Source organism: Salvelinus alpinus, chromosome 31 (genome assembly GCF_045679555.1).
Source record: "Salvelinus alpinus chromosome 31, SLU_Salpinus.1, whole genome shotgun sequence".
Classification (NCBI taxonomy): Eukaryota; Metazoa; Chordata; class Actinopteri; order Salmoniformes; family Salmonidae; genus Salvelinus; species Salvelinus alpinus.
This window is the reverse complement of record NC_092116.1, coordinates 19303841-19327418: the sequence shown is the minus strand read 5'-3', so window position 1 is coordinate 19327418 and position 23578 is coordinate 19303841. Positions and strand designations below refer to the sequence as shown.

The 23578-nt window shown below is 43.6% G+C and overlaps 1 protein-coding gene across 2 annotated transcripts; it reads right to left on the bottom strand.

The window, feature by feature from the left end:
- Positions 1-1826: 1826 nt before the first annotated feature.
- LOC139561711 (coagulation factor XIII A chain-like) lies at positions 1827-23028 on the bottom strand. Of its 2 annotated transcripts, XM_071378970.1 has the most exons (15): positions 22928-23028; positions 18864-19051; positions 17003-17191; positions 15115-15363; positions 13294-13409; positions 12914-13021; positions 12020-12194; positions 11408-11546; positions 10560-10663; positions 10252-10340; positions 7963-8119; positions 6759-7034; positions 6389-6549; positions 4920-5056; positions 1827-2579 (listed from the first exon to the last, which is right to left on the bottom strand). In XM_071378970.1, exons 2-15 carry the CDS (start codon positions 19018-19020, stop codon positions 2438-2440), a joined length of 2199 nt encoding a protein of 732 aa, XP_071235071.1. In that variant the 5' UTR covers positions 19021-19051; positions 22928-23028; the 3' UTR covers positions 1827-2437. The 2 variants fall into 2 exon arrangements, with proteins under 2 accessions (XP_071235071.1, XP_071235072.1); XM_071378971.1 differs by lacking the exon at positions 22928-23028 and having other exon boundaries at positions 18864-19263.
- Positions 23029-23578: the final 550 nt, after the last annotated feature.

Below are 23578 nucleotides of genomic sequence, written 5' to 3'. Positions count from 1 at the left end.
TCATACTTATGCAGCCTGTTTTCCACCTGAGTTTTGTGGGTAGTTAGTTTCTGTTTAGTGTCTGCACCTGACAGAACTGTTTCGGTTTTTCACTTTGTTATTTTGTTCGAGTGTTTTTTGAGAAATAAAATATCATGAACACTTACCACGCTGTGCTTTGGTCCGATCCAGCGCCTCGAACGTGCCGGGCTAAAGTGGTGATTCAGCCAGGCTCTAAGCTCTAAGCTCCAGACCTTCAGTGTGCTTTCACAGCACAGTGCGTCCTGTGCTGGTGCCCTGCACTTGCTGGATTGAAGTGGGTATCCAGCCAGGACAGGTTGTGCTTGCTCCCCGAACCACGCCTCCAGTGTGTCTCTCCAGCCCGGTGAGTCCTGTGCCTGCTCCACGAACCAGGCCTCCAGTGTGTCTCTCCAGCCCGGTGAGTCCTGTGCCTGCTCCACGGACCAGGCCTCCTGTGTGTCTCCCCAGCCTGGGGAGTCCTGTGCCTGCTCCACGGACCAGGCCTCCTGTGTGTCTCCCCAGCCTGGTGAGTCCTGTGCCTGCTCCACGCACCAGGCCTACAGTGTGTCTCCCCAGCCTGGTGAGTCCGGTGCCTCCGGCGACGGTCCCCGGTCGGGAGCCTCCAGAGACGATCGGCAGTCCGGTTCCTCTTGTGAAGGTCCATGCAGGGCCGCCACCAAAGCGGAGGGATCTGCGGGCGGAGGGGGGTCTACGTCCCGCACCGGAGCCGCCGTCGTGAAGAGATGCCCACCCGGACCCTCCCCTTTAGAGTCAGGTTTTGCGGCCGGAGTCCGCACCTTTGGGGGGGGGGGGGGGTACTGTCACTAGGGTGGGCATTCTAGGTTATTTATTTCTTTGTTTTCTATTTCTTTGTTTTTGGCCGAGTGTGCTTCCCAATCAGAGACAGCTGTCTATCGTTGTCTCTGATTGGGAATCATACTTAGGCAGCCTTTTTCCCACCTGTGTTTTGTGAGTAGTTAGTTTCTGTTGAGTGTCTGCACCTGACAGAACTGTTTCGTTTTTTCACTTTGTTATTTTGTTCGAGTGTTTTTTGAGAAATAATATATCATGAACACTTACCACGCTGCGCTTTGGTCCGATCCTCATTCCGACGAGAGCCGTGACAATATCAAATAAAATTCACCCTTACTGAAAAGTAATTATAGCCTGTGTTCATCATTCATACCCAGAACACTTCAGGGTGAGCATTAAAACATTTACACAAAATGGTCATCATCTTGTAGAGGGGAATAATACACTAAATTTGTACCGTAAAACTTCAAATAAATGCCCGGGCTAGTAATTTAAGTTTTACGGTAATTGTCCACCATGGATTGTGAATGTGGAAAAATTATTCCTATTTAAACTCGATGTCTCTTTCAAACATATAGCTTGTGTTCATGACTAAAGTTATCAAATTATACTTTCTATCAGGAAAGGCGTCAACAGTACTTGAATCACCTCATCATTGTATGGTATCTTCTCCATAAGAGCCTATGCCTGGTCTACTGAGTTACTGCCACACAATTCAATCATCCACTCTGTTACTTCCTTTCTTGTAGCATTGTTCCGCTTTCCTTTTGGAGTTACTGGCACATGAAACTTCATGTCATAAAATTATTAATCACTGAGTTGATCCAGAATGATGGAAAGGGCCTCCCTCCAGCTATTGTTAACAGAGTTTTTCTAGAGTTTGTAAAGGATCTTTCACTTTGCCTCCCATCATAAAACTGCACTTTATACTATGATGGATCACTTTGTTGCATCATTTGCATGTGTACATCACTGTTTTACAAATATAAGTGCACAGAATATTTCCAAACCATTGTGTATTCTTTTATTTAGGTGATATAAAAAATGTTGTGCTAGAAGTCAAAAGTAAAAACAAAACAATGACACTTAACTTGTCCTTAACGTCATTACATTACATACTGTAGTTCTATTTTGTGAAAGAACATGATCATAGATGCATTGATTAATATTTAACAACAAAGCAACCCAATCTCTAAACTGTTGGTAGCTGGGTTACAGTAGCTACATGTATGATGTAGTTGTCTTTTACTTGTAGGCTATAGAAGTCATATGAAAACAAAACAACTGCATTGAACTACACTAAATGTTGCATAGTTAGAAAAAATATATATTTTGTGAAGCTACATGATCATTGTCAGCTCTACATGATCAGCTCTATTCAATCTGTATTGCTGAAGCGATATAGATTCCACGATAAGGTCATTTCCGATTGAGCCGACATATGCAGCGTTTAACGTGATTGCAGACTCCGCTAAAGGGGGAACATTGCCTTTAAATTTGAATCACGCAGTAAAGCTGAATTTCCGCGATGCGGATTGAATAGAGCCCCTCATCTCTAAACTGTTGCTAGTTGGGCTGTAACAAGGCTGTAACAGGGCTGTAGACGTGTTGTCTCCTGTATTGCTCAGGGCTTGACGGTGAGTTGGGCCTGTCCGTACACCTGTCTGAGGGCAGCACAGTCCAGACTGGCCATCAGCTTAGTTGGCCCCGCCCTACGGGGGGTGAAACCCTCCGTCCACGTCAGGGACGAGCCTGCGGAGATCAGACTGGAATAGAAACATACATACAGTACATGAGTGCAATCCCACACAAGTTCACACATACACACACACACCCACACACACGTAAGCTAAGGACCCTGGGACTAAACACCTCCCGTTGCAACTGGATCCTGGACTTCCTGATGGGCTGCCTCCAGGTGGTAAGGGTAGGCAACAACACATCTGCCACACTGATCCTCAACACTGGGGCCCCTCAGGGGTGTGTGCTTAGTACCCTCCTGTTCTCCCTGTTCACCCACGACTGCGTGGTCAAACACGACTCCAACACCATCATTAAGTTTGCTGATGACACAACAGTGGTAGGCCTGATCACCGACAACGATGAGACAGCCTATAGGGAGAAGGTCAGAGAACTGGCAGTGTAGTGCCAGGACAACAACCTCTCCCTCAATGTGAGCAAGACGAAGGAGCTGATCGTGGACTACAGGAAAAGGTGGCCCAACAGGCCCCCATTATCATCAACGGGGCTGTAGTGGAGCGGGTCAAGAGTTTCAAGTTCCTCGGTGTCAACGAACTAGTTTGTGTCACCAACAAACTATCATGGTCCAAACACACCAAGACAATCGCGAAGAGGGCACAACAAAACCTTTTTCCCCTCACGAGACTGAAAAGATTTGGCATGGGTCCCCAGATCCATGCATCAACGCCTGGTATGGCAACTGCTCAGCATCTGACCGTAAAATGCTACAGAGGGTAGTGCGTGCGGCTCAGTACATCACTGGGGCTAAGCCTCAACGTCAACAGTGAAGAGGCGACTCCGGGATGCTGGCCTTCTAGGCAGAGGTCCTCTGTCCAGTGTCTGTGTTATTTTGCCCATCTTAATCTTTTATTTTTATTGGCCAGTCTGAGATATGGCTTTTTCTTTGCAACTCTGCCTAGAAGGCCAGCATCCCGGAGTCGCCTCTTCACTGTTGACGTTGAGACTGGTGTTTTGCTGGTACTATTTAATGAAGCTGCCAATTGAGGACTTGTGAGGCATCTGTTTCTCAAACTAGACACTCTAATGTACTTGTCCTCTTGCTCAGCTGTGCACCGGGGCCTCCCACTGCTCTTTCTATTCTGGTTAGAGCCAGTTTGCGCTGTTCTGTGAAGGGAGTAGTACACAGCGCTGTACGAGTTCTTCAGTTTCTTGGCGATTTCTCGCATGGAATAGCCTTCAATTCTCAGAACAAGAATAGACTGACGAGTTTCAGATGAAAGGTCTCTGTTTTTGGCCATTTTGAGCCTGTAATCGAACCCACAAACACTGATGCTCCAGATACTCAACTAGTCTAAAGAAGGCCAATTTTATTGCTTCTTTAATCAGGACAACAGTTTTCAGCTGTGCTAACATAATTGCAAAAGGGTTTTCTAATGATCAATTAACCTTGTAAAATGATAAACTTGGATTAGCTAACACAACGTGCCATTGGAACACAGGAATGATGGTTGCGGATAATGGGCCTCTGTACACCTATGTAGATATTCCATAAAAAATCTGCAGTTTCCAGCTACAATAGTTATTTGCAACATTAACAATGTCTACACTGTATTTCTGATCAATTTGATGTTCTTTTAATGGATCTTTTTTTTGCTTTTCTTTCAAAAACAAGGACATTTCTAAGTGACCCCAAACTTTTGAACGGTAGTGTATATAATAGGCGGTGTCAGAGGAAAGCCCATAAAATTGTGAGACTCCAGTCACCCAAGACATAGACTGTTTTCTCTGCTACCACACAGCAAGCGGTAGCGGAGCGCCAAGTCTAAGACCAAAAGGCTCCTTAACAGTTTCTACCCCCAAGCCATAAGACTGCTGAACAATTCATCAAATGGCTACCAGACTATTACATTGACCCCCCTCCTCCATTTGTGTTGTACACTGCTACTACTTGCTGTTTATTATCTATGCATAGTCACTTCACCCCTACCTACATGTACAAATTACCTTAACTAACCTGTACCCCCACACTGATTCGGTACCGGTACCCTCTGTATATACCCTCGTTATTGTTATGTTATTGTGTTACTTTTTATAATGTTTTACTTTTATTTATTTGGTAAATATTTTCTTAACTCTTCTTGATCTGCACTGTTGGTTAAGAGCTTGTAAGTAAGCATTTCACGGTAAGGTCTACACTTGTTGTATTCAGCACATGTAACAAATAAAGTTTGATTTGATATACACACACACACACACACACACACACACACACACACACACACACACACACACACACACACACACACACACACACACACACACACACACACACACACACACACACACACACACACACACACACACACACACACACACACACACACACACACACACACACTGCTCACCTGTAATGTTTATACTTGGGTGGCATGACTCCTGGCCCCTCCACACGAACATACACATCCTCCAGGTTAAACTTGAATGGGTTTGTGAACTCCACGGTCACCATCATCTCCTCACTCACCTTGGCCAGACCAGACACCTACAGGGAGGAGGATGACAGTTTAGAACGGTCCTGACCCTAGCCGTGAAGATCCAGCTAGGATCGAGAAATGCAGCATATTTGTAAAATCCAGTGTACTTTATATACAGTACAAATTGATTCATTTTGTGCTTTCCACGATGTTCACAAAGTTACCACCAGGTGACCAGACCAGGAAAAAGTCCATCAAACCAGGTCAGGTCACATGGTCAGGTCACATGATCAAATGGTCAGGTCACATGGTCAGGTCACCACATGGTCAGGTCACATGTTCAACAAAAAATTCTCAGCCTCAGATGAGTGTCCGCAAAAATGTCCCCCTATGTGGATTAATACGCTTTTTAATTGAATGTAATTTCATTTAATCCAATATAAATTAATGGTTGAACATTGGTTGGATGGAGAGTTTGACGTATGTAGCATTATATGACCTACCTCTACGGAGAGTTTGGGGTATGTAGCATTATATGACCTACCTCTACATAGAGTTTGGGGTATGTAGCATTATATGACCTACCTCTACAGAGTTTGAGGTATGTAGCATTATATGACCTACCTCTACAGAGAGTTTGGGGTATGTAGCATTATATGACCTACCTCTACATAGAGTTTGGGGTATGTAGCATTATATGACCTACCTCTACAGAGTTTGGGGTATGTAGCATTATATGACCTACCTTTACAGAGTTTGAGGTATGTAACATTATATGACCTACCTCCTAGAGAGAGTTTGGGGTATGTAACATTATATGACCTACCTCCTAGAGAGAGTTTGGGGTATGTAACATTATATGACCTACCTCCGAGAGAGAGTTTGAGGTATGTAGCATTATATGATCTACCTCCGAGAGAGAGTTTGGGGTATGTAGCATTATATGACCTACCTCCTAGAGAGAGTTTGGGGTATGTAACATTATATGACCTACCTCCGAGAGAGAGTTTGGGGTATGTAGTATTATATGACCTACCTCTACAGAGTTTGGGGTATGTAGCATTATATGACCTACCTCCTAGAGAGAGTTTGGGGTATGTAGCATTATATGACCTACCTCTACAGAGTTTGGGGTATGTAACATTATATGACCTACCTCCGAGAGAGAGTTTGGGGTATGTAGTATTATATGACCTACCTCTACAGAGTTTGGGGTATGTAGCATTATATGACCTACCTCCTAGAGAGAGTTTGGGGTATATAGTATTATATTACCTACCTCTACATAGAGTTTGAGGTATGTAGCATTATATGACCTACCTCTACAGAGTTTGGGGTATGTAGCATTATATGACCTACCTCTACATAGAGTTTGGGGTATGTAGCATTATATGACCTACCTCTACAGAGAGTTTGGGGGTGTGTAGGGTGACGACCCTCATGCTGGTGATGATCTGGCCGGTCTCCTTGACCTTCCCGGTGGCAATGAAGTGGAGGTTGGCCTGCTCCACCAGCTTTTTCATGTAGTCCTGGGAACGCACCTCCATCACCTGCTTCTCAGCTGGGAAAACACACAGGGATGACTTAGGATATGCTTTGTCTCCTTGAGTTTTATTTTCATTTTCATGTATTTTCTGGGTCTCCTGCTTAAGAAATATTGTAGAGCAACTAGCTTGCTGCTAGTAGAGAATATTGATCTTACATGCACCCCTTACACATACGGACATACACACACACCCTCCTCAGCCCCTCCTCCCTCAACCCGCCTACCTTTCTTGGGATCCAGAATCACTCTAGGTGTCTTGAAGAGGAACTCAGAGCTGGTGACTCCAGTGTAATACACCACGTTGCCACTGACGTACACGTCCACGGTACGCGCCTGGTCACTCGTGTTGTTGAACTCCAGCTTCAGCTCAAAGTCATCCCCCACCCTCACCTCCATCAGGGGCATGTCCAGCTCCACGTCAGCCTCCGGAGGGGTGGCCTTCTCACGATGACAGCCGTACTCCTCCGCCTTCTCCAGCACCGTGCGCTCCTCGGGACTACCTGTTGATGTGGCGAGAGGGAGAGATTATAAGGTCTCTCTCAGAAGTTTCTAGTGTTGGTACCCAATTTACAAAGAGGCAAAACCCCTTTTTCCATTTTGTTACCTTCTTTAGGGGGTGTCAGCACAGGAATTACAATAGTATGTTATAATGCTGTTATTGCATCAAATGGTTGTTTTATGCAACAGAATAAGGGGTTGTTAGAACACTCATCTGTGTGTGTTCTACTGAGGAGGGGAGTCTGGAAGATTTACGATGTCTTTGGGTGATACCGCATTCCAGATCATGATTTAATGTTTCTGTTCAATAAGGTAACAGGGAGAGATCTTTCAGTATCTTTCATACAAATCTTAACTGTGTGACCTATTCCATACATCTGTTGTTCGTCATGTAGACTGAAGGGGGTGTATCTTGGCTATAAAAGACCTTTGTACTTTTGTCTCTGGGCTCTCAACGAATCATCTGAGGGTGATTCGTCGACCAGCCATCGGTAACGTATAGCACTCAATCAATTCACTTTATACAGTATGTGTGTGTTATATTGACCTGCTCCCTTATTAATAAGTGAATAAAGATTTGGTTTAAGTATAACTCTGACTTGTGTGATAAGTTTGTCTCGCCTCATTTGATAGTAAAGAAATGAACCATGACAGGGGTAAGATCCACGTGATGAAAATTCAGATATGGCGGGGTGTTAATACTTTTTATGACACTGGAGTAAGCAGGAACTGACAAAGACTGACACTTTTTGCGCCGGTATCCCGGACCCAGACAAAGCCTAGTTCTGAACTTTAAAACACTTCCAATGGAGACTCTCCATCGAGCATGCCTTTTAGTCCAGGACTAGGCTTAATCTGTGTCTGGGAAACCGGCCCTTTAAGTGTTTGCTCTGTGACTCTCCCTCCATCCCTCCACCCCTCCTCTCCTACCCTCAGGGAACTTGTACTGATCAGTGATGTCACGGCGAGCGTCCTGGCCGGGCACTTTGGTCACCACCATCCTGCCAACATGGCTGCTGTTGACCTTGACCGGCTCCAGGGTTCCGTCTCTGGGGTTCCGTGAGTAGAACACCACATCACTGTTCACCTACAGAACAGGAAGAATGGAACACGTTCATCATGTAAAACCAGTCATTAGTCACTTAGTCATATATTTGGTCATATATTTGGTCATTATTGTAATATATGGTAATATAAAGTGCATTCGGAAAGTATTCAGACCCCTTCCCTTTTTCCACATTTTGTTATGTTACAGCCTTATTCTAAAATGTATTTGAAAAAATCCCCTCAACAATCTACACAGAATACCCCATAATGACAGGTTTTAGATTTTTTTGACACAAAACAAGAAACTGAAATATCACATGTACGTACATAAGTATTCAGACCCTTTGCTATGAGACTCGAAATTGAGCTCAGGTGCATCTTGTTTCCATCCATTATCCTTGAGATGTTTCTACAACTTTTGAGAGAGTCCACCTGTGGTAAATTCAACTGATTGGACATGATTTGGAAAGGCACACACCTGTTTATATAAGGTCCCACATTTGACAGTTCGTGTCAGAGTAAAAACCAAGCCATGAGGTAAAAGGAATTTTCCTTAGAGCTCTGAGACAGGATTGTATCGAGGCACAGATCTGGGGAAGGGAACCAAAACATTTCTGCAGCATTGAAGGTCCCCAAGAACACAGTGGCCTCCATCATTCTTAAATGGAAGAAGTTTGGAACCACCAAGACTCTCCCTAGATCTGGCCACCCGGCCAAACTCCCGATGGTCACTCTGACAGAGCTCCAGAGTTCCTCTGTGGAGATGGGAGAACCTTCCAGAAGGACAACCATTTCTGCAACACTCCACCAATCAGGCCTTATGGTAGAATGGCCAGACGAAAGCCACTCCTCAGTAAAAGGCACATGACAGTCCACTTGGAGTTTGTCAAATGGCACCTAAAGGACTCTCAGACCATGAGAAACAAGATTCTCTGGTCTGATGAAACCAAGATTGAACTATTTGGCCTGAATGCCAAGTGTCACGTCTGGAGGAAACATGACACCATCCCTACGGTGAAGCATGGTGGTGGCAGCATCATGCTGTGGGGTGGTGCACAATTGGCCCAGCGTCATCCGGGTTAGGGGAAGGTTTGGCCGGGGTAGCCCATCATTGTAAAATAAGAATTTGTTCTTAACCGACTTCCCTAGTTAAATAAAGGTTAAATAAAAAAATCTAAATTCAAACGGTAGGGACTGGGAGACAGGATCAAGGGAAAGATGAACGGAGCAAAGTACAGAGAGATCCTTGATGAAAACTTGCTCAGGACCTCAGACTGGGGCAAAAGTTCACCTTCCAACAGGACAACGACCCTAAGCACACAGCCAAGACAACGCAGGAGTGGCTTCGGGACAAGTCTCTGAATGTCCTTGAGTGGCCCAGCCAGAGGCCTCACCATCCAACCTGACAGAGCTTGAGAGGATCTGCAGAGAAGAATGTGAGAAACTCCCCAAATACAGGTGTGCTAAGCTTGTAGTGTCATACCCAAGAAGACTCAAGGCTGTAATCTCTGCCAAAGGTGCTTCAACTAAGTATTGAGTAATGGGTCTGAATACTTATGCAAATGTAATATTTCAGTTGTTGCTTTTTTATACATTTGCCCATTATGGGGTAGTGTGTGTAGATTGATGAGAGAAAAAAAAAAATTTAATCCAGTTTAGAATACAGCTGTAACGTAACAAAATGTGGAAAAAGTCAAGGGGTCTGAATACTTTTTGAATGCACTGAATATTACCATATGTATTACCATATATATAACCATATGTATTACCATATATATAACCATATGTATTACCATATATATAACCATATGTATTACCATATATATAACCATATGTATTACCATATATATAACCATATGTATTACCATATATATTACCATATGCCTTACCATATATATAACCATATGTATTACCATATATATATAACCATATGTATTACCATATATATAACCATATGTATTACCATTTATATATTACCATATTTATTACCATAGTAATAACCCCCAAATATGTATAGGTACTGCATATTCACTGTTAGACGAAGAGTTCACTGATTCAAACTTTAAATTAGCTTTCTTGGTAAGTGGCCAGTAGGGGTTGTAACATTTTGTATACTGTCCTGTGCAGTTAGTGCCCTGCTCCACTAGGGTGGCTCATCGTTGTAGTCTTTACCTCGGCAAACACGAATGGTGCGTCGAACGGGAAGCAGATCTGTCCGTGTTTGATGGCCTGGACAGATGCAGGACCACACCTGTACATCCCTATAGAAAGACACATTAGGTATTTTATTACAAATAAGTATTAATACAGTATAACATAGTTACTACCTCTTAAATTAGCTAACAAAATGTAGCAACTGTATAACATGGTCAGCAAGTTCAGTAAAAGTGTACAGGCGCATGTGTGTGTGCGTGCATGTGAATGTGTGTGTGGGCACGTGGGTGCAATTGCGTGTAAACGTGTGCGTAGGAACACCTCACCATCGCTGGTCTCCTGGGGTGTAGCATCCACAGCCTGCCAGCCCCCAAACCCTTGAGGAAGGTCTGGCCTGCTCATGTAGCACTCGTTCCAGCAATGGTAGTTCCTATGGCAACATAACCATCCCTTCATTTCACTGTAACATCCAATGATTTTAAATGCAGTGTATGTACTCTTTAAATGCAGTGTATGTACTCTTTATATGCAGTTTATGTACTCTTTAAATGCAGTGTACGTACTCTTTAAATGCAGTGTATGCACACTCGTGGATGAATTGTGTTTTTAAATGGTCAATTCAAATCAGAAGGTGATTTCAACATTGTCTGTCACTGAATCAGTTCTACCAAATTAAGTAGTGCTGAGCGATTCACCAAAATTTTGTTTTTTGGGAGGGTTACATTACAATAGTTCACAAAAAAAATAAAGTTGAACTATGTGGGACGCTGGCTGAAGGGAGTTGTAATGTTCATTAAGCAAATATTCAAGCTAGTTCGGTGCAGAAACGTGGTAATGAACTACTTAAGCAATAATACATGAGGCCATGTGTTATGACATTTTATCATGGCTCTGAAGTGGTCATAACCACGAGGCGAAGCCGAGTGGTATTTGTTATTTTATTAGGATCCTCATTAGCTGTTGCAAAAGCAGCGGCTAGACCACCACAGCCATGATAAAATGTCATAACACATGGCCTCAAGTGTATTATTGCATTTATACAACGGGTTACCAGCATTAAAAATCAAGATTATTTCCCAAACTATCCATTTTTACACAAAATATGATGTTACATTCACTAACACTGATTGTCAAATGATTTCATTTATCGTCTGTCACTCTGAATCAGTTCTACCAGATGGAGTCTTTGGTGCGGTGCTTGTCAATTCTGCCGTTCTCATCCAGGATAACATCAGTCTTCAGGTTGCCGTCGTTGTCGTGGGCAGAGTAGAAGTTGGTGACAACCCTGGCGGGGATGCCCAGACAGCGCAGGACTGGGGAGGGGGAAGGGAAGGGAAATGATTTCATCAGAAAATACAAAGAAATATAAGGAATTCTGCACATCAAAGAGGGGAATAAATTATTTAAATTCTGTTTGTTACAATAAACTAAACAGCAGCAGATTGTTAATCCAAACCATAGACTACTACTGAACCCCACCCACCCCTAGTCTAACACTCTTCATTCTCTAATAATGGGTGGTATAGCCATTCATACTAAGGCAATGTCTCTCAATCCTGGTCCTGGGGACCCAAAGGGGTGACATTTTAGTTTTTGATCTAGTACTAAAACAGCTGATTCCACTAATCATCTCATCATCAAGCCTTTGATTATAATCAGGTGTATTAGTGCTAGTTGCAAAAACAAAAATGTGCACCCCTTTGGGTCCCCAGGACCAGGAAACCTTAGTATGAATGTCTTGGAAAACACTGGACTAAGGGTTGAACGGTAGTGTTGCGAGTCTCACAGGTGTTGAAGACGGCAGCATAGACCCAGCACTGGGCGTAGCAGACGGGTGTCTTGCTGCTGGAGTAGTTGAGGAGGATCTCAGTGCTTCCTGTCCAGGAGGTGGGTGCCACTCCGTAGGTGTAATCACCGCTCCAGTTCCCCACCAGCACCCCATCGTCATCATGAGAGTTCAGCTGGGAGAAAGAGAGGTAAATATGCTGTAGTTTGAGTCTGAAATGGCACCCAATTCCCTTTATAGTGCATTAGTTTGACCAGAGCCTTATGGGCCATGTCAAAAGTAGTGCACTATATGCTAAGAGTGGCATTTTGGATGCAACTGCAGCCTTTTACATGCCTACATTGAGTTGTAAGTACAAATCTGTCTTCCGTACAAATCTCTCTTCTGTACAAATCTGTCTTCTGTAAAATCTCTCTTCTGTACAAATCTCTCTTCTGTACAAATCTGTCTTCTGTACAAATCTGTCTTCTGTAAAATCTCTCTTCTGTACAAATCTGTCTTCTGTAAAATCTCTCTTCTGTACAAATCTGTCTTCTGTACAAATCTGTCTTCTGTTCAAATCTGTCTTCTGTAAAATCTCTCTTCTGTAAAATCTCTCTTCTGTACAAATCTCTCTTCTGTACAAATCTGTCTCCTGTAAAATCTATGTTCTGTACAAATCTGTCTCCTGTAAAATCTCTGTTCTGTACAAATCTGTCTTCTGTAAAATCTCTCTTCTGTACAAATCTGTCTTCCGTACAAATCTCTGTTCTGTACAAATCTGTCTTCTAATATGTCTTTTTAATTTCTCCATTGAGTTTTACTTATAAATGTACTAAGTGAAAAGGTTGTAAGAATGTTATGTGAATGGATTCTCTGTATTGTATTGACTGGTGGTAACCACGTAACCCTCACCATGGCGGAGGCCTTCCGGGCTACTTTGATGGCGTCGTCCCGGTTGGTGATGGGCATGGCAGCTTTATCCATGATGAACAGACAGGCATCCAGCACCCCATAGTCAAACTGCAACAAGCAACGTTGAAAATTGAGGATTAACTTGTAAAAATGCATATGAGGGTTTTATGGTCAGTCTTTGTATTCAAATTAATACATGCGTGGAAAACATCTTGTGTGGAACATGTGTGGAAAATCTCTGTTGCATGTCAGGCCAACTAACCCCATTTATCTGTGACTATATCCACAACACAGCATGGCCTCTTGGGCTTTATTAACAGACATACACTATGAAATTGTGTTTTGAAATGATTGTCCAAACAATGTCAAATGATTTGTACCTGACCAAAGTTCCAGGGCCGCTCAGAAATGTCGTCATATGCCCCGTGGTAGATGACCCCCACCTCGTTGAGAACACACTCCTCCCTATCATCATCATCCAGGAACACAGAATCACCTGATGGAAGGAAAACAGAACGTTAGAATTTTGAATTCCATTCTATGTTCAGAATGTACAGTTGAAGTCAGAAGTTTACATACACTTAGGTTAGAGTCATTAAAACTTGTTTTTCAACACTCCACAAATTTCTTGTTAACAAACTATCGTTTTGGCAAGTCGGTTAGGACATCTACCTTGTGCATGACAGAAGTAATTTTTCCAACAATTGTTACAGACAGATTATTTCACTTATAATTCACTGTATCACAATTCCAGTGGGTCAGAAGTTTACATACACTAAGTTGACTGTGCCTTTAAACAGCTGGCAAAATTCCAGAAAATTATGTCATAGCTTTAGAAGCTTCTGATAGGCTAATTGACATCATTTGAGTCAATTGGAGGTGTACCTTTGGATGTCTTTCAATACCTACCTTCAAACTCAGTGCCTCTTTGCTTGACATCATGGGACAATCAGAAGAAATCAGCCAAGACCTCAGAACTTTTTTTGTAGACCTCCACAAGTCTGGTTCATCCTTGGGAGCAATTTCCAAGTGCCTGAAGGTACCACGTTCATCTGTACAAACAATAGTATGCAAGTATAAACACCATGGGACCACGCAGCCGTCATACCGCTCAGGAAGGAGATGCGTTCTGTCTCTTGGAGATTAATGTACTTTGGTGCGAAAAATGCGAATCAATCCCAGAACAACAGCAAAGGACCTTGTGAAGATGCTAGAGGAAACCGTAAAATTAGTCCTATATCGACATAACCCGAAAGGCCGCTCAGCAAGGAAGAAGCCACTGCTCCAAAACCGCCATAAAAAAAGCCAGACTATGGTTTGCCACTGCACACGGTGACAAAGGTCGTACTTTTTGGAGAAATGTCCTCTGGTCTGATGAAACAAAAATAGAACTGTTTGGCCATAATGACCATCATTATGTTTGGAGGAAAAAGGGGGAGGCTTGTAAGCTGAAGAACAACATCCCAACCATGAAGTACGGGGGTGGCAGCATCATGTTGTGGGGATGCTTTGCTGCAGGAGGGACTGGTGCACTTCACAAAATAGATGGCATCATGAGGTAAGAAAATTATGTGGATCTATTGAAGCAACATCTCAAGACATCAGTCAGGGAGTTAAAGCTTGGTCGCAAATGGGTCTTCCAAATGGACAATGGCCCCAAGCATACTTCCAAAGTTGTGGCAAAATGGCTTAAGGAAAACAAAGTCAAGGTATTGGAGTGGCCATCACAAAGCCCAGCTCTGTCAGGAGGAATGGGCCAAAATTCACCCAACTTATTGTGGGAAGCTTGTGGAAGGCTACCCGAAACATTTGACCCAAGTTAAACATTTAAAGGCAATGCTACCAAATACTAATTGAGTGTACATAAACTTCTGACCCACTGGGAAGGTGATGAAAGAAATAAAAGCTGACATAAATCATTCTTTCTACTATTATTCTGACATTTCACATTCTTAAAATAAAGTGGTGATCCTAAATGACCTAAGACAGGGAATTTTTACTAGGATTAAATGTCAGGAATTGTGAAAAACTGAGTTTAAATGTATTTGGGTAAGATGTATGTAATCTTCCGACTTCAACTGTATGTTTTTAAACAAGATAGAGGTAGCTTGATCAATCAATCAATTAATCAATCAGCACAAACAACTGATGTGGGACCAGACTAATGGGGTAGCTGTCATCAGTCAGTGTCGATCACAGACCTGTTGCCCAGGCGTTGAAGAGGACGTAGAGGTCTCGACTCTCGTCCCTCCTGGTCCTGCGGATTCCGTAGGGCGTCACCACCGCCACGTACGTGCGCCACTTTCCCACAATGCAGTCTGGCGCGGGGGTGATGCCCACTGTGACTACATTGTCGGTGCTGTCCACCACCCGGCCGGCCCACGGGCTCTGGCGGTCCTTGGCCACAGACACAGGGATGTAGGTGCCCTTACTGAACTGGGGACTGCCCCCTGGTGGATTGGTGGAACAAGAGGAATGACATGTCTTGCTAGCTTGCTAACACTGAGACTTCCACTCCGGGGGTGAAGTTACATCTAGGATCAGCTCCCCCTTCCCCAATCGTTACCTTAAAGGCCCAATGCAGTCAAAAACTAGATTTGATTGTGTATTATATGTATTTCCATGCTATGAGGTTGGAATAATACTGTGACATTGTGAAAATTATGATAATGTCCTTTTAGTGTAAGAGCTGTTTGAAAATGTTTGAAATTTCTGCCTGTTTTGCTGGGATGGGGTTTTGGCCTTCCATGGTAGCATCACCAGGTGGTAAATGAGTTAATAGACCAATAAGAAAGAGAGTTCCAAACCTCTCTACCAATAACAGCTCATTTTCAGTTTTCCCCTCCCCACTCAGACCACTCCCAGACAGTTCTAGCAAAATTCTTGTTTGAGAAATTACTCTTTGCTGAGAAGCAATTATTATTTTTTTTTTGCATTTTAATTGAAAACAATCATAGTATGGTACTTCATTGTTACCCAGAAATGATTTGATATTGAGATACAAATGGCTGCTTTGGACCTTTAACCATTAGTGGGGAGAATGCAAAACTGACCCCAGATCAGCAACTTCACCTTACACCGAGCCTTCGCATTAAGCTATGGTAACACCCTGGACTAGAGATGTGGTACTAGAGACATAGTAACACCCTGGACTAGAGATACGGTAACACCCTGGACTAGAGTTATGGTATTACCCTGGACTAGAGCTATGTAATACCTTGGACAAAAGCTATAGTAACACCCTGGACTAGAGCTACGGTAACACCCTGGACTAGAGCTACTGTAAACCCTGGACTATAGCTGTGGTAACACCCTGGACTAGAGCTACGGTCAGTCAACCCTGGACTAGAGCTATGGTAGACCTAACCACTGATTCAAGAAAGAAAGATAGATACAGTACTACTTATTTTTTTTTTTTTTATTTATTTTTTACCGTTATTTTACCAGGTAAGTTGACTGAGAACACGTTCTCATTTGCAGCAACGACCTGGGGAATAGTTACAGGGGAGAGGAGGGGGATGAATGAGCCAATTGTACACTGGGGATTATTAGGTGACCGTGATGGTTGAGGGCCAGATTGGGAATTTAGCCAGGACACCGGGGTTAACACCCCTACTCTTACGATAAGTGCCATGGGATCTTTAATGACCTCAGAGAGTCAGGACACCCGTTTAACGTCCCATCCGAAAGACGGCACCCTACACAGAGCAGTGTCCCCAATCACTGCCCTGGGGCATTGGGATCTTTGTTTAGACCAGAGAAAAGAGTGCCTCCTACTGGCCCTCCAACACCACTTCCAGCAGCATCTGGTCTCCCATCCAGGGACTGACCAGGACCAACCCTGCTTAGCTTCAGAAGCAAGCAGGCAGTGGTATGCAGGGTGGTATGCTGCTGACATGCACACTGTTGAATCCCTCCTTAGTTTAATTATGTTTCAAGCTGTTGGATTAAAAACTGCAGGAGCATTTAACAGTGTACATTTCTTTCATGACATTACTTTTGAACTGCTTCTAAACTAGTAACTATGGATACAGAGTGAGATGTTTTTGATTCTGGGAAGCGTTTTAGGTGGGGGTTTATTTATCTCACCAATAACGAACTCCACAGCGAACTGATCATCGGAGGGTTTGTAAGGACGGTCAAAGGTCACCTTGAGCTGGAACTCCTGGCCCCTGCGGACGATGAGGTGGTCACTGGCATACAGGTGTGTGCTGTGCTGTGGCGTATTGACCTCATCTGGCCTCCGCAGCATGTTCACGTCCCAGATGTCCAAGAACTCTGGAGGGAGGGAGCGAGAGAGGGAGAGTGAGAGAGAGATGGGCGAGAGAGAGGGGGCGAGAGAGAGAGAAAGGGCGCAAGAGAGAGAGAGGGGGCAGGAGAGAGAGCGAGAGAGAGAGAGGGGGCGGGAGGGAGGGAGAGAGAGGAGCGGATGAGAGAGAGAGATAGATAGAGGGGGCGGGAGAGAGAGAGAGAGGAGGCGGGAGAGCGGAGGAGAGAGAGAGAGAGGGGGCGGGAGAGAGAGCAAGAGAGGGGGCAGGGGAGAGGGAGAGAGAGAGAGAGAGCAGGAGCGAGAGAGAGGGGGGGGCGGGAGAGAGAGAGAGAAGGGATGGAAAAGAGAGAGATAGGGGGTGGGAGAGCGGGGGAAAGAGAGAGAGGGGGGCGAGAGAGAGAGAGAGAGGGGGCGGGAGAAAGAGAGAGAGAGATGGCAAGGGAGAGAGAGATAGAGGGGGGGTGGGAGAGAGAGAGAGAGAGAGAGGGGGCGGGAAAGGGGGCAGGAGAGAGAGAGAGGGGAGGGTGGAAGAGAGAATATATAAGTGTATAAGGAAAGAGGAGAGACTTGAAGACTGGAATTACTGACTTTTGTCATCGTAACTTGGGCCCTGAGTTTTTCCTGGTCAAGTTAGGTGGTCATGGAAAACTCTGGGCCCTAAATTTATGGCTATATGGGATACAGTTGAAACATACAGATGCAGGATGCAATGCGGGAAATGTCAAATGTGGTAGCGTTTATAATGTTACCTCATAAGCATAGCAGGTATTTATATGGGAGTGTTCATGTTGATTCACTAGCATAGGGCAACCTGTCATCATTATCTGGCTCCAAGGAGCATTCCTCGGAGATGAGGCCATACCCCAAACTATTCAATCTTTGTTGTCATTCAGTTAAGCCTGTACTTGATTGAAGTGTATTTGAGATTTAAAAAGGCTTCTGAAAGTTTGTAATTTCCAAAATGTCAATTACTTATAATCCACATAATTCACATTTCCTGTTGCTGCAGGATTAATTTCCTGCAGTAGCAAATTTACTCAAATTAAGACCCCACATTAAGAGTGGGAAGTATTGTTCGAAGTGGTCCGTAGTGGGGCTATGCCCCCCCCCCATCCATAAATTTGAGAATTTTATTTTGCATTTTTCAAACACCTGAAACAGCTTTTTCCTGTAATCCAGAGCCATAATCGTTATGCTTAATTTTAAGTAAAAAATATGTATATATTTCAGCATATCTATGCATACCTCTTGTGCTCTCTGTGTCCTTCTTACTGCTGGTTCTTTAAAAATATATATAAGAAAGAAAAGGATTTTCTGCATCTCTGCTAAAATATTGAAAGGAATGTGAGTCTTATTCAGTATATTTATTTATTGCTTGCTTTTCTAAAGTCTACCAACCTTGCCAACAGGCATGCCAGCTAAGATAGTTAAACAAGCTAGCTACTCCAACTTGATTGATAGCCTGAAATGTCTTCTTGTTAGCTAGTTAGGAGGTTGGGAGATTGGGAATCTATCTGGGTTAGCTAAAGCAAACTTCATAAAATTGCTAGGTGGCTATAGTATTTGTTTTAAAACAGCACACATCTGAGGGGGCACACACACAGCGCCTCCTTATCCTCCTCACACACACACACGTACGCACATACATACACACACACACAAGCTCATTCTCCTCCTCACCCCTGAGTGGAGGAGGTCCTCGGGGTCCAATTATGCCGAAGGAATCGAACTCAGGCACCTCCTCCCCCTCTGCATTGGAGCTGGCGATGGGGGCGGCGCTGCGGCCGCGGTGGGACACCTGGGGTGGTGGCTGGGCTGCGGGCTCCGGGTTAGACATGGTACTAGCGCTGAAATGTCACCTCACAGGCCTGGGACACATTCAGATGGACGGACAGACAGACAGGCAGAAGGACAGGTAGACAGGCAGACAGACATATGGGCAGACACACAGGCAGACAGGCAGGCAGACGGGCAGACAGACAGACATAGTGATAATGTTATAAGATACCGCAGAACAGTTCAGAAGTTCATAAAGAATAATATTAAATGGGCAGGAGGGGATCTGATCCCAGATCAGCAATCTGAGATGCTTAATGAACACCGGTCCTGAATTCCATCGATGGTAGCGTATCACTGACAACTCCATTCATATTCAGCTAACCCTTTGAGAGGACAGTTGTACTGTGGATGCTAAGGGATTAACTGTTTCGACAACCATCTGTTTCACATTGAGGTATGGCAGCAGTAGTGAACGTGAGTACGGAGCTGGATGAGACACACGTAAACTTTAACACAAGCCACATGTATATATATAAAAAAAATGATTTGCATATCAGTGACTAGATCAGCAAACTTAGGTATGAAATGGTTTGTGGTTTCACTGAGAGGAGCCTGTGTTTTTTATTTTCTTGTTGTTTATTTATGTGCTGTACAAAGAAAACGAGGGCTCAATTCCAAAAAGCGGTTGGCAAAGTCAAACATTTTGTGTGTGTTGTTTGTTTTGGCGTTGTGTTGTTCTGAGTGCCATTAAACTGTGCAGTTCAACTGAACAAATTAAAGAGAAAAAATGGTTGTTAACGATCAAGGAATTCTAAACTTGAATCATCCCTGATTTTGTATCAAGGTGGGTCACAAAAGTGATGTCATCACATTTCTTTGTTTAGAATCAACATGTTGGATTCATTTTAAAAAAATAGTAAAAACATTCCATTTGCTGTGGGTCATTTTGATAATTTGGGCATGTAGTGAAAAAGACTATGTACCAATAAAAATATACCAGTATTTGTGGTAAAATTAAGTAATATTATGGAACAGATTTACAAGTAGGACGTAATAATAGTAATAGTAAGTAGGGGGTTATAATATAAATTAACAAACTATATACTCTGTATCCAAGTCTAAACCCGGCAGTTCACGAAATAGGCTTTGCATTTAGAGCAGGTCCAGCAGTCATAAAACAACAAGCTATTAGACCCATCATAAACTACAAGCAGTGGTGCAAAGTTACTAATGTTGGATTAGTTCAAACTCCTTTGAGCCACAAGCTTCCATCTAATAGGGACTAACATCAAAACCATGGAAGTAAATTAAGTCTCTAGACACATACTGTAAGTCGATCATCCACAGATGATGCAATCTCTATTGCACTCCACACTGTGCTTTCACACCTGGACAAAAGGAACACCTATGTGAGAATGCTATTCGTTGACTACAGCTCAGCGTTTAACACCATAGTGCCCTCAAAGCTCATCACTAAGCTAAGGACCCTGGGACTAAACACCTCACTCTGCAACTGGATGCTAGACTTCCTGACAGGCTGCCCCCCAGGTGGTAAGGGTAGGTAACAACACATCCACCACGCTGATCCTCAACACGGGGGCCCCTCAGGGGTGCGTGCTCAGTCACCTCCTGTACTCCCATTTCACTCATGACTGCACAGCCAGGCACGACTCCAACACCATCATTAAGTTTGTCGATGACACAACAGTGGTCAGCCTGATCACCGACAATGAGACGAGCCTATAGGGAGGAGGTCAGAGACCTGGCCGTGTGGTGCCAGAATAACAACCTATCCCTCAATGTAACCAAGACTAAGGAGATGATTGTGGACGACAGGAAAAGGATGACCGAGCACGTCCCCATTCTCATCGACGGGGCTGTAGTGGAGCAGGTTGAGAGCTTCAAGTTCCTTGGTGTCCACATCACCAATAAACTAACATGGTCCAAGCACACCAAGACAGTCATGAAGAGGGTACGACAAAACCGATTCCCCCTCAAGACACTGAAAAGATTTGTCATGGGTCCTCAGATCCTCAAAAGGTTCTACAGCTGCACCATCGAGAGCATCCTGGTGGTTGCATCACTGCCTGGTATGGCAACTGCTCGGCCTCCGACTGCAAGACACTATAGAGGGTAGTGCGTACGGCGCAGTACATCACTGGGGCCAAGCTGCCTGCCATCTAGGACCTCTATACCAGGCGGTGTCAGAGGAAGACCCTAAAAATTGTCAATGACTCCAGCCACCCTAATCATAGACTGTTCTCTCTGCTACCACACGGGAAGTGGTACCGGAGCGCCAAGTCTAGGTCCAAGAGGCTTCTAAACAGCTTCTACCCCCAAGCCATAAGCCCCCAAGCCATAAGACTCCTGAACATCTAATCAAATGGCTACCCACACTATTTGTATTGGCCCCCACCTCTTTTACACTGCTGCTAGTCCCTGTTATTATCTGTGCATAGTCACTTTAATAAATCTACCTACATGTACATATTACCTCAATTACCTCTACTAACTGGTGCCACCCCGCACATTGACTCTGTACCCCCTTTCATATAGCCTCGCTATTGTTATTTTACTGCTGCTCTTTAATTATTTGTTACTTTTATTTCTTATTTTTTTAGGTATTTTTTCTTAAAACTGCATGGTTGGTTAAGGGCTTAAGGGCTTGTAAGTAAGCATTTCACTGTAAGGTCTACTCTATTCGGCGCATGTGACAAATAACATTTGATTTGATAAAGTAGCACTAAGATAAATATCCCCTCACCCAGCCATCCCCTCTGGGTGTCTTTACTTTCACAGCCTGTTTATTATAGGGAGGGAGGAGGGAGGAGGGTTTTATTGAAACGAGTATGCAAGAGTGTGGTATCACTGTTTTAATAATTCAATACACAATGGTTGTTTTCATAAAATGTAAGTATGGCACATCATACGTCATGCAGCTTTGTGGCACAAACACATATTTGAGAATGGAGTCGTTATGTAATGGACGTGTGCTGTGCTGGTCCAGGAGACAGGTTTGGGGTTTATGTCAACCAAACAGCATTTGTGTCAACCAAACAACCCAGCATTGTTTTTTTTTAGAGCGCACACAAACGTGCATTCTGTAGAAACAACATCACCACAGGTTTTTATAGATGTTCTTTGGGACTGTGCCTATTTGTTGTGGAAATGCTGCAGGTTATTACTATTTTCAGCCATAAATCAATGGATTATACAATAGATATACTGTATAGAGCTACATTTTCATAGTGCAAAGTGCAAAAAATACCGTGAACCTCATTATAATCTCGCACTGTGATTTAGTTTTAAACTTTTCTTCAACAATGTGCGTTATAAGGAGCTGATTATTAAAACATTGTTTTAACTAAGCAATACATCAAGTCTTCTCTTTAGGAAGCACATTGTTGAGGACATTTTTCAAGTGTAGTCATTCTGTCAGATTATAACTAGCTTTATATCATTTTTCCCACTTTGCGCAATGCCTTTGCACTACAAAAATGTCCCCATACAGTTGTATGTAGTGTGGTGTGTACATGCATTAACATAAAAATACACACTTGTGCAAACGTGACTCCTGCATTAATAGTTTAACAGCATTTTACAACCAAATGCCAAAGTAAAGGAAAAAGACGCAGAAGCATCAAATAATCCTGATTCTGAACCAGATCACGGTGTGGAATAAACTGAACCAGATCACGGTGTGGAATAAACTGAACCAGATCACGGTGTGGAATAAACTGAACCAGATCACGGTGTGGAATAAAGTACAATTCAAACCAGCACTCTGTTCTCATGCTGGAACATTCCATTTAGGACTTTCATAAGCCCCCAGGTCCCCACATTAAAATCTGCTTTTATTAGCGTTTATAAAAAATGTAAAGGTGCTGTAGTATGTAACAAAATGGAGAGATGGAGACACGGGCCGAATTAAAGGGCTCGCAGTGACCAGTGAAGACTAAACTCACCTCTGTAGAAGTTGAAGAGGGGAAGGCTGCAGTAGACTGGTAGAATTGTTCCTCAGTGGGCTGAGTGTGTCTCTCTCACACAGAAAAGCTGCTACTGGCTCTGGCTCTCTGTATGGGGACCCTCTGCATCCACTTATATACAGGGGAGGGAAGGGCCCTCTCCATGGCAGAGATAGTGTGTGTGTGTGTGTGTGTGTGTGTGTGTGTGTGTGTGTGTGTGTGCGTGCGTGCGTGCGAGAGAGCCAGTCTCAGTATTAGTGGTGGGATGGGCTGTGTGTATAAGGAGTTTAGGTTGCATTGGGCTCTTTGGGTAGGCAGTTCGGCCAACTTGGGATGAAGGTGTGGAATGTGTCATCTCTGTTTGACAGACAGTGAAAGATGGGCAAGTACTGGAGACAAGCCAACTTGACTCATAATCAGAGTGTGAATGTCAAAAATAATTTACGTCATTCTATAAAATAGAATGACGTAAACTAAACACACTTTACACTGTAGCCTCAGCGTACACAATTAGTTACATTATCTACTGTACATCTACATTGCCTACATTATCTACACTACTTACCACAACATTATCTGCATTATCTACCGTATATACATCTACATTTCCTACATTATCCACATCCAGAGTTCCTACATTTCCCACATTAT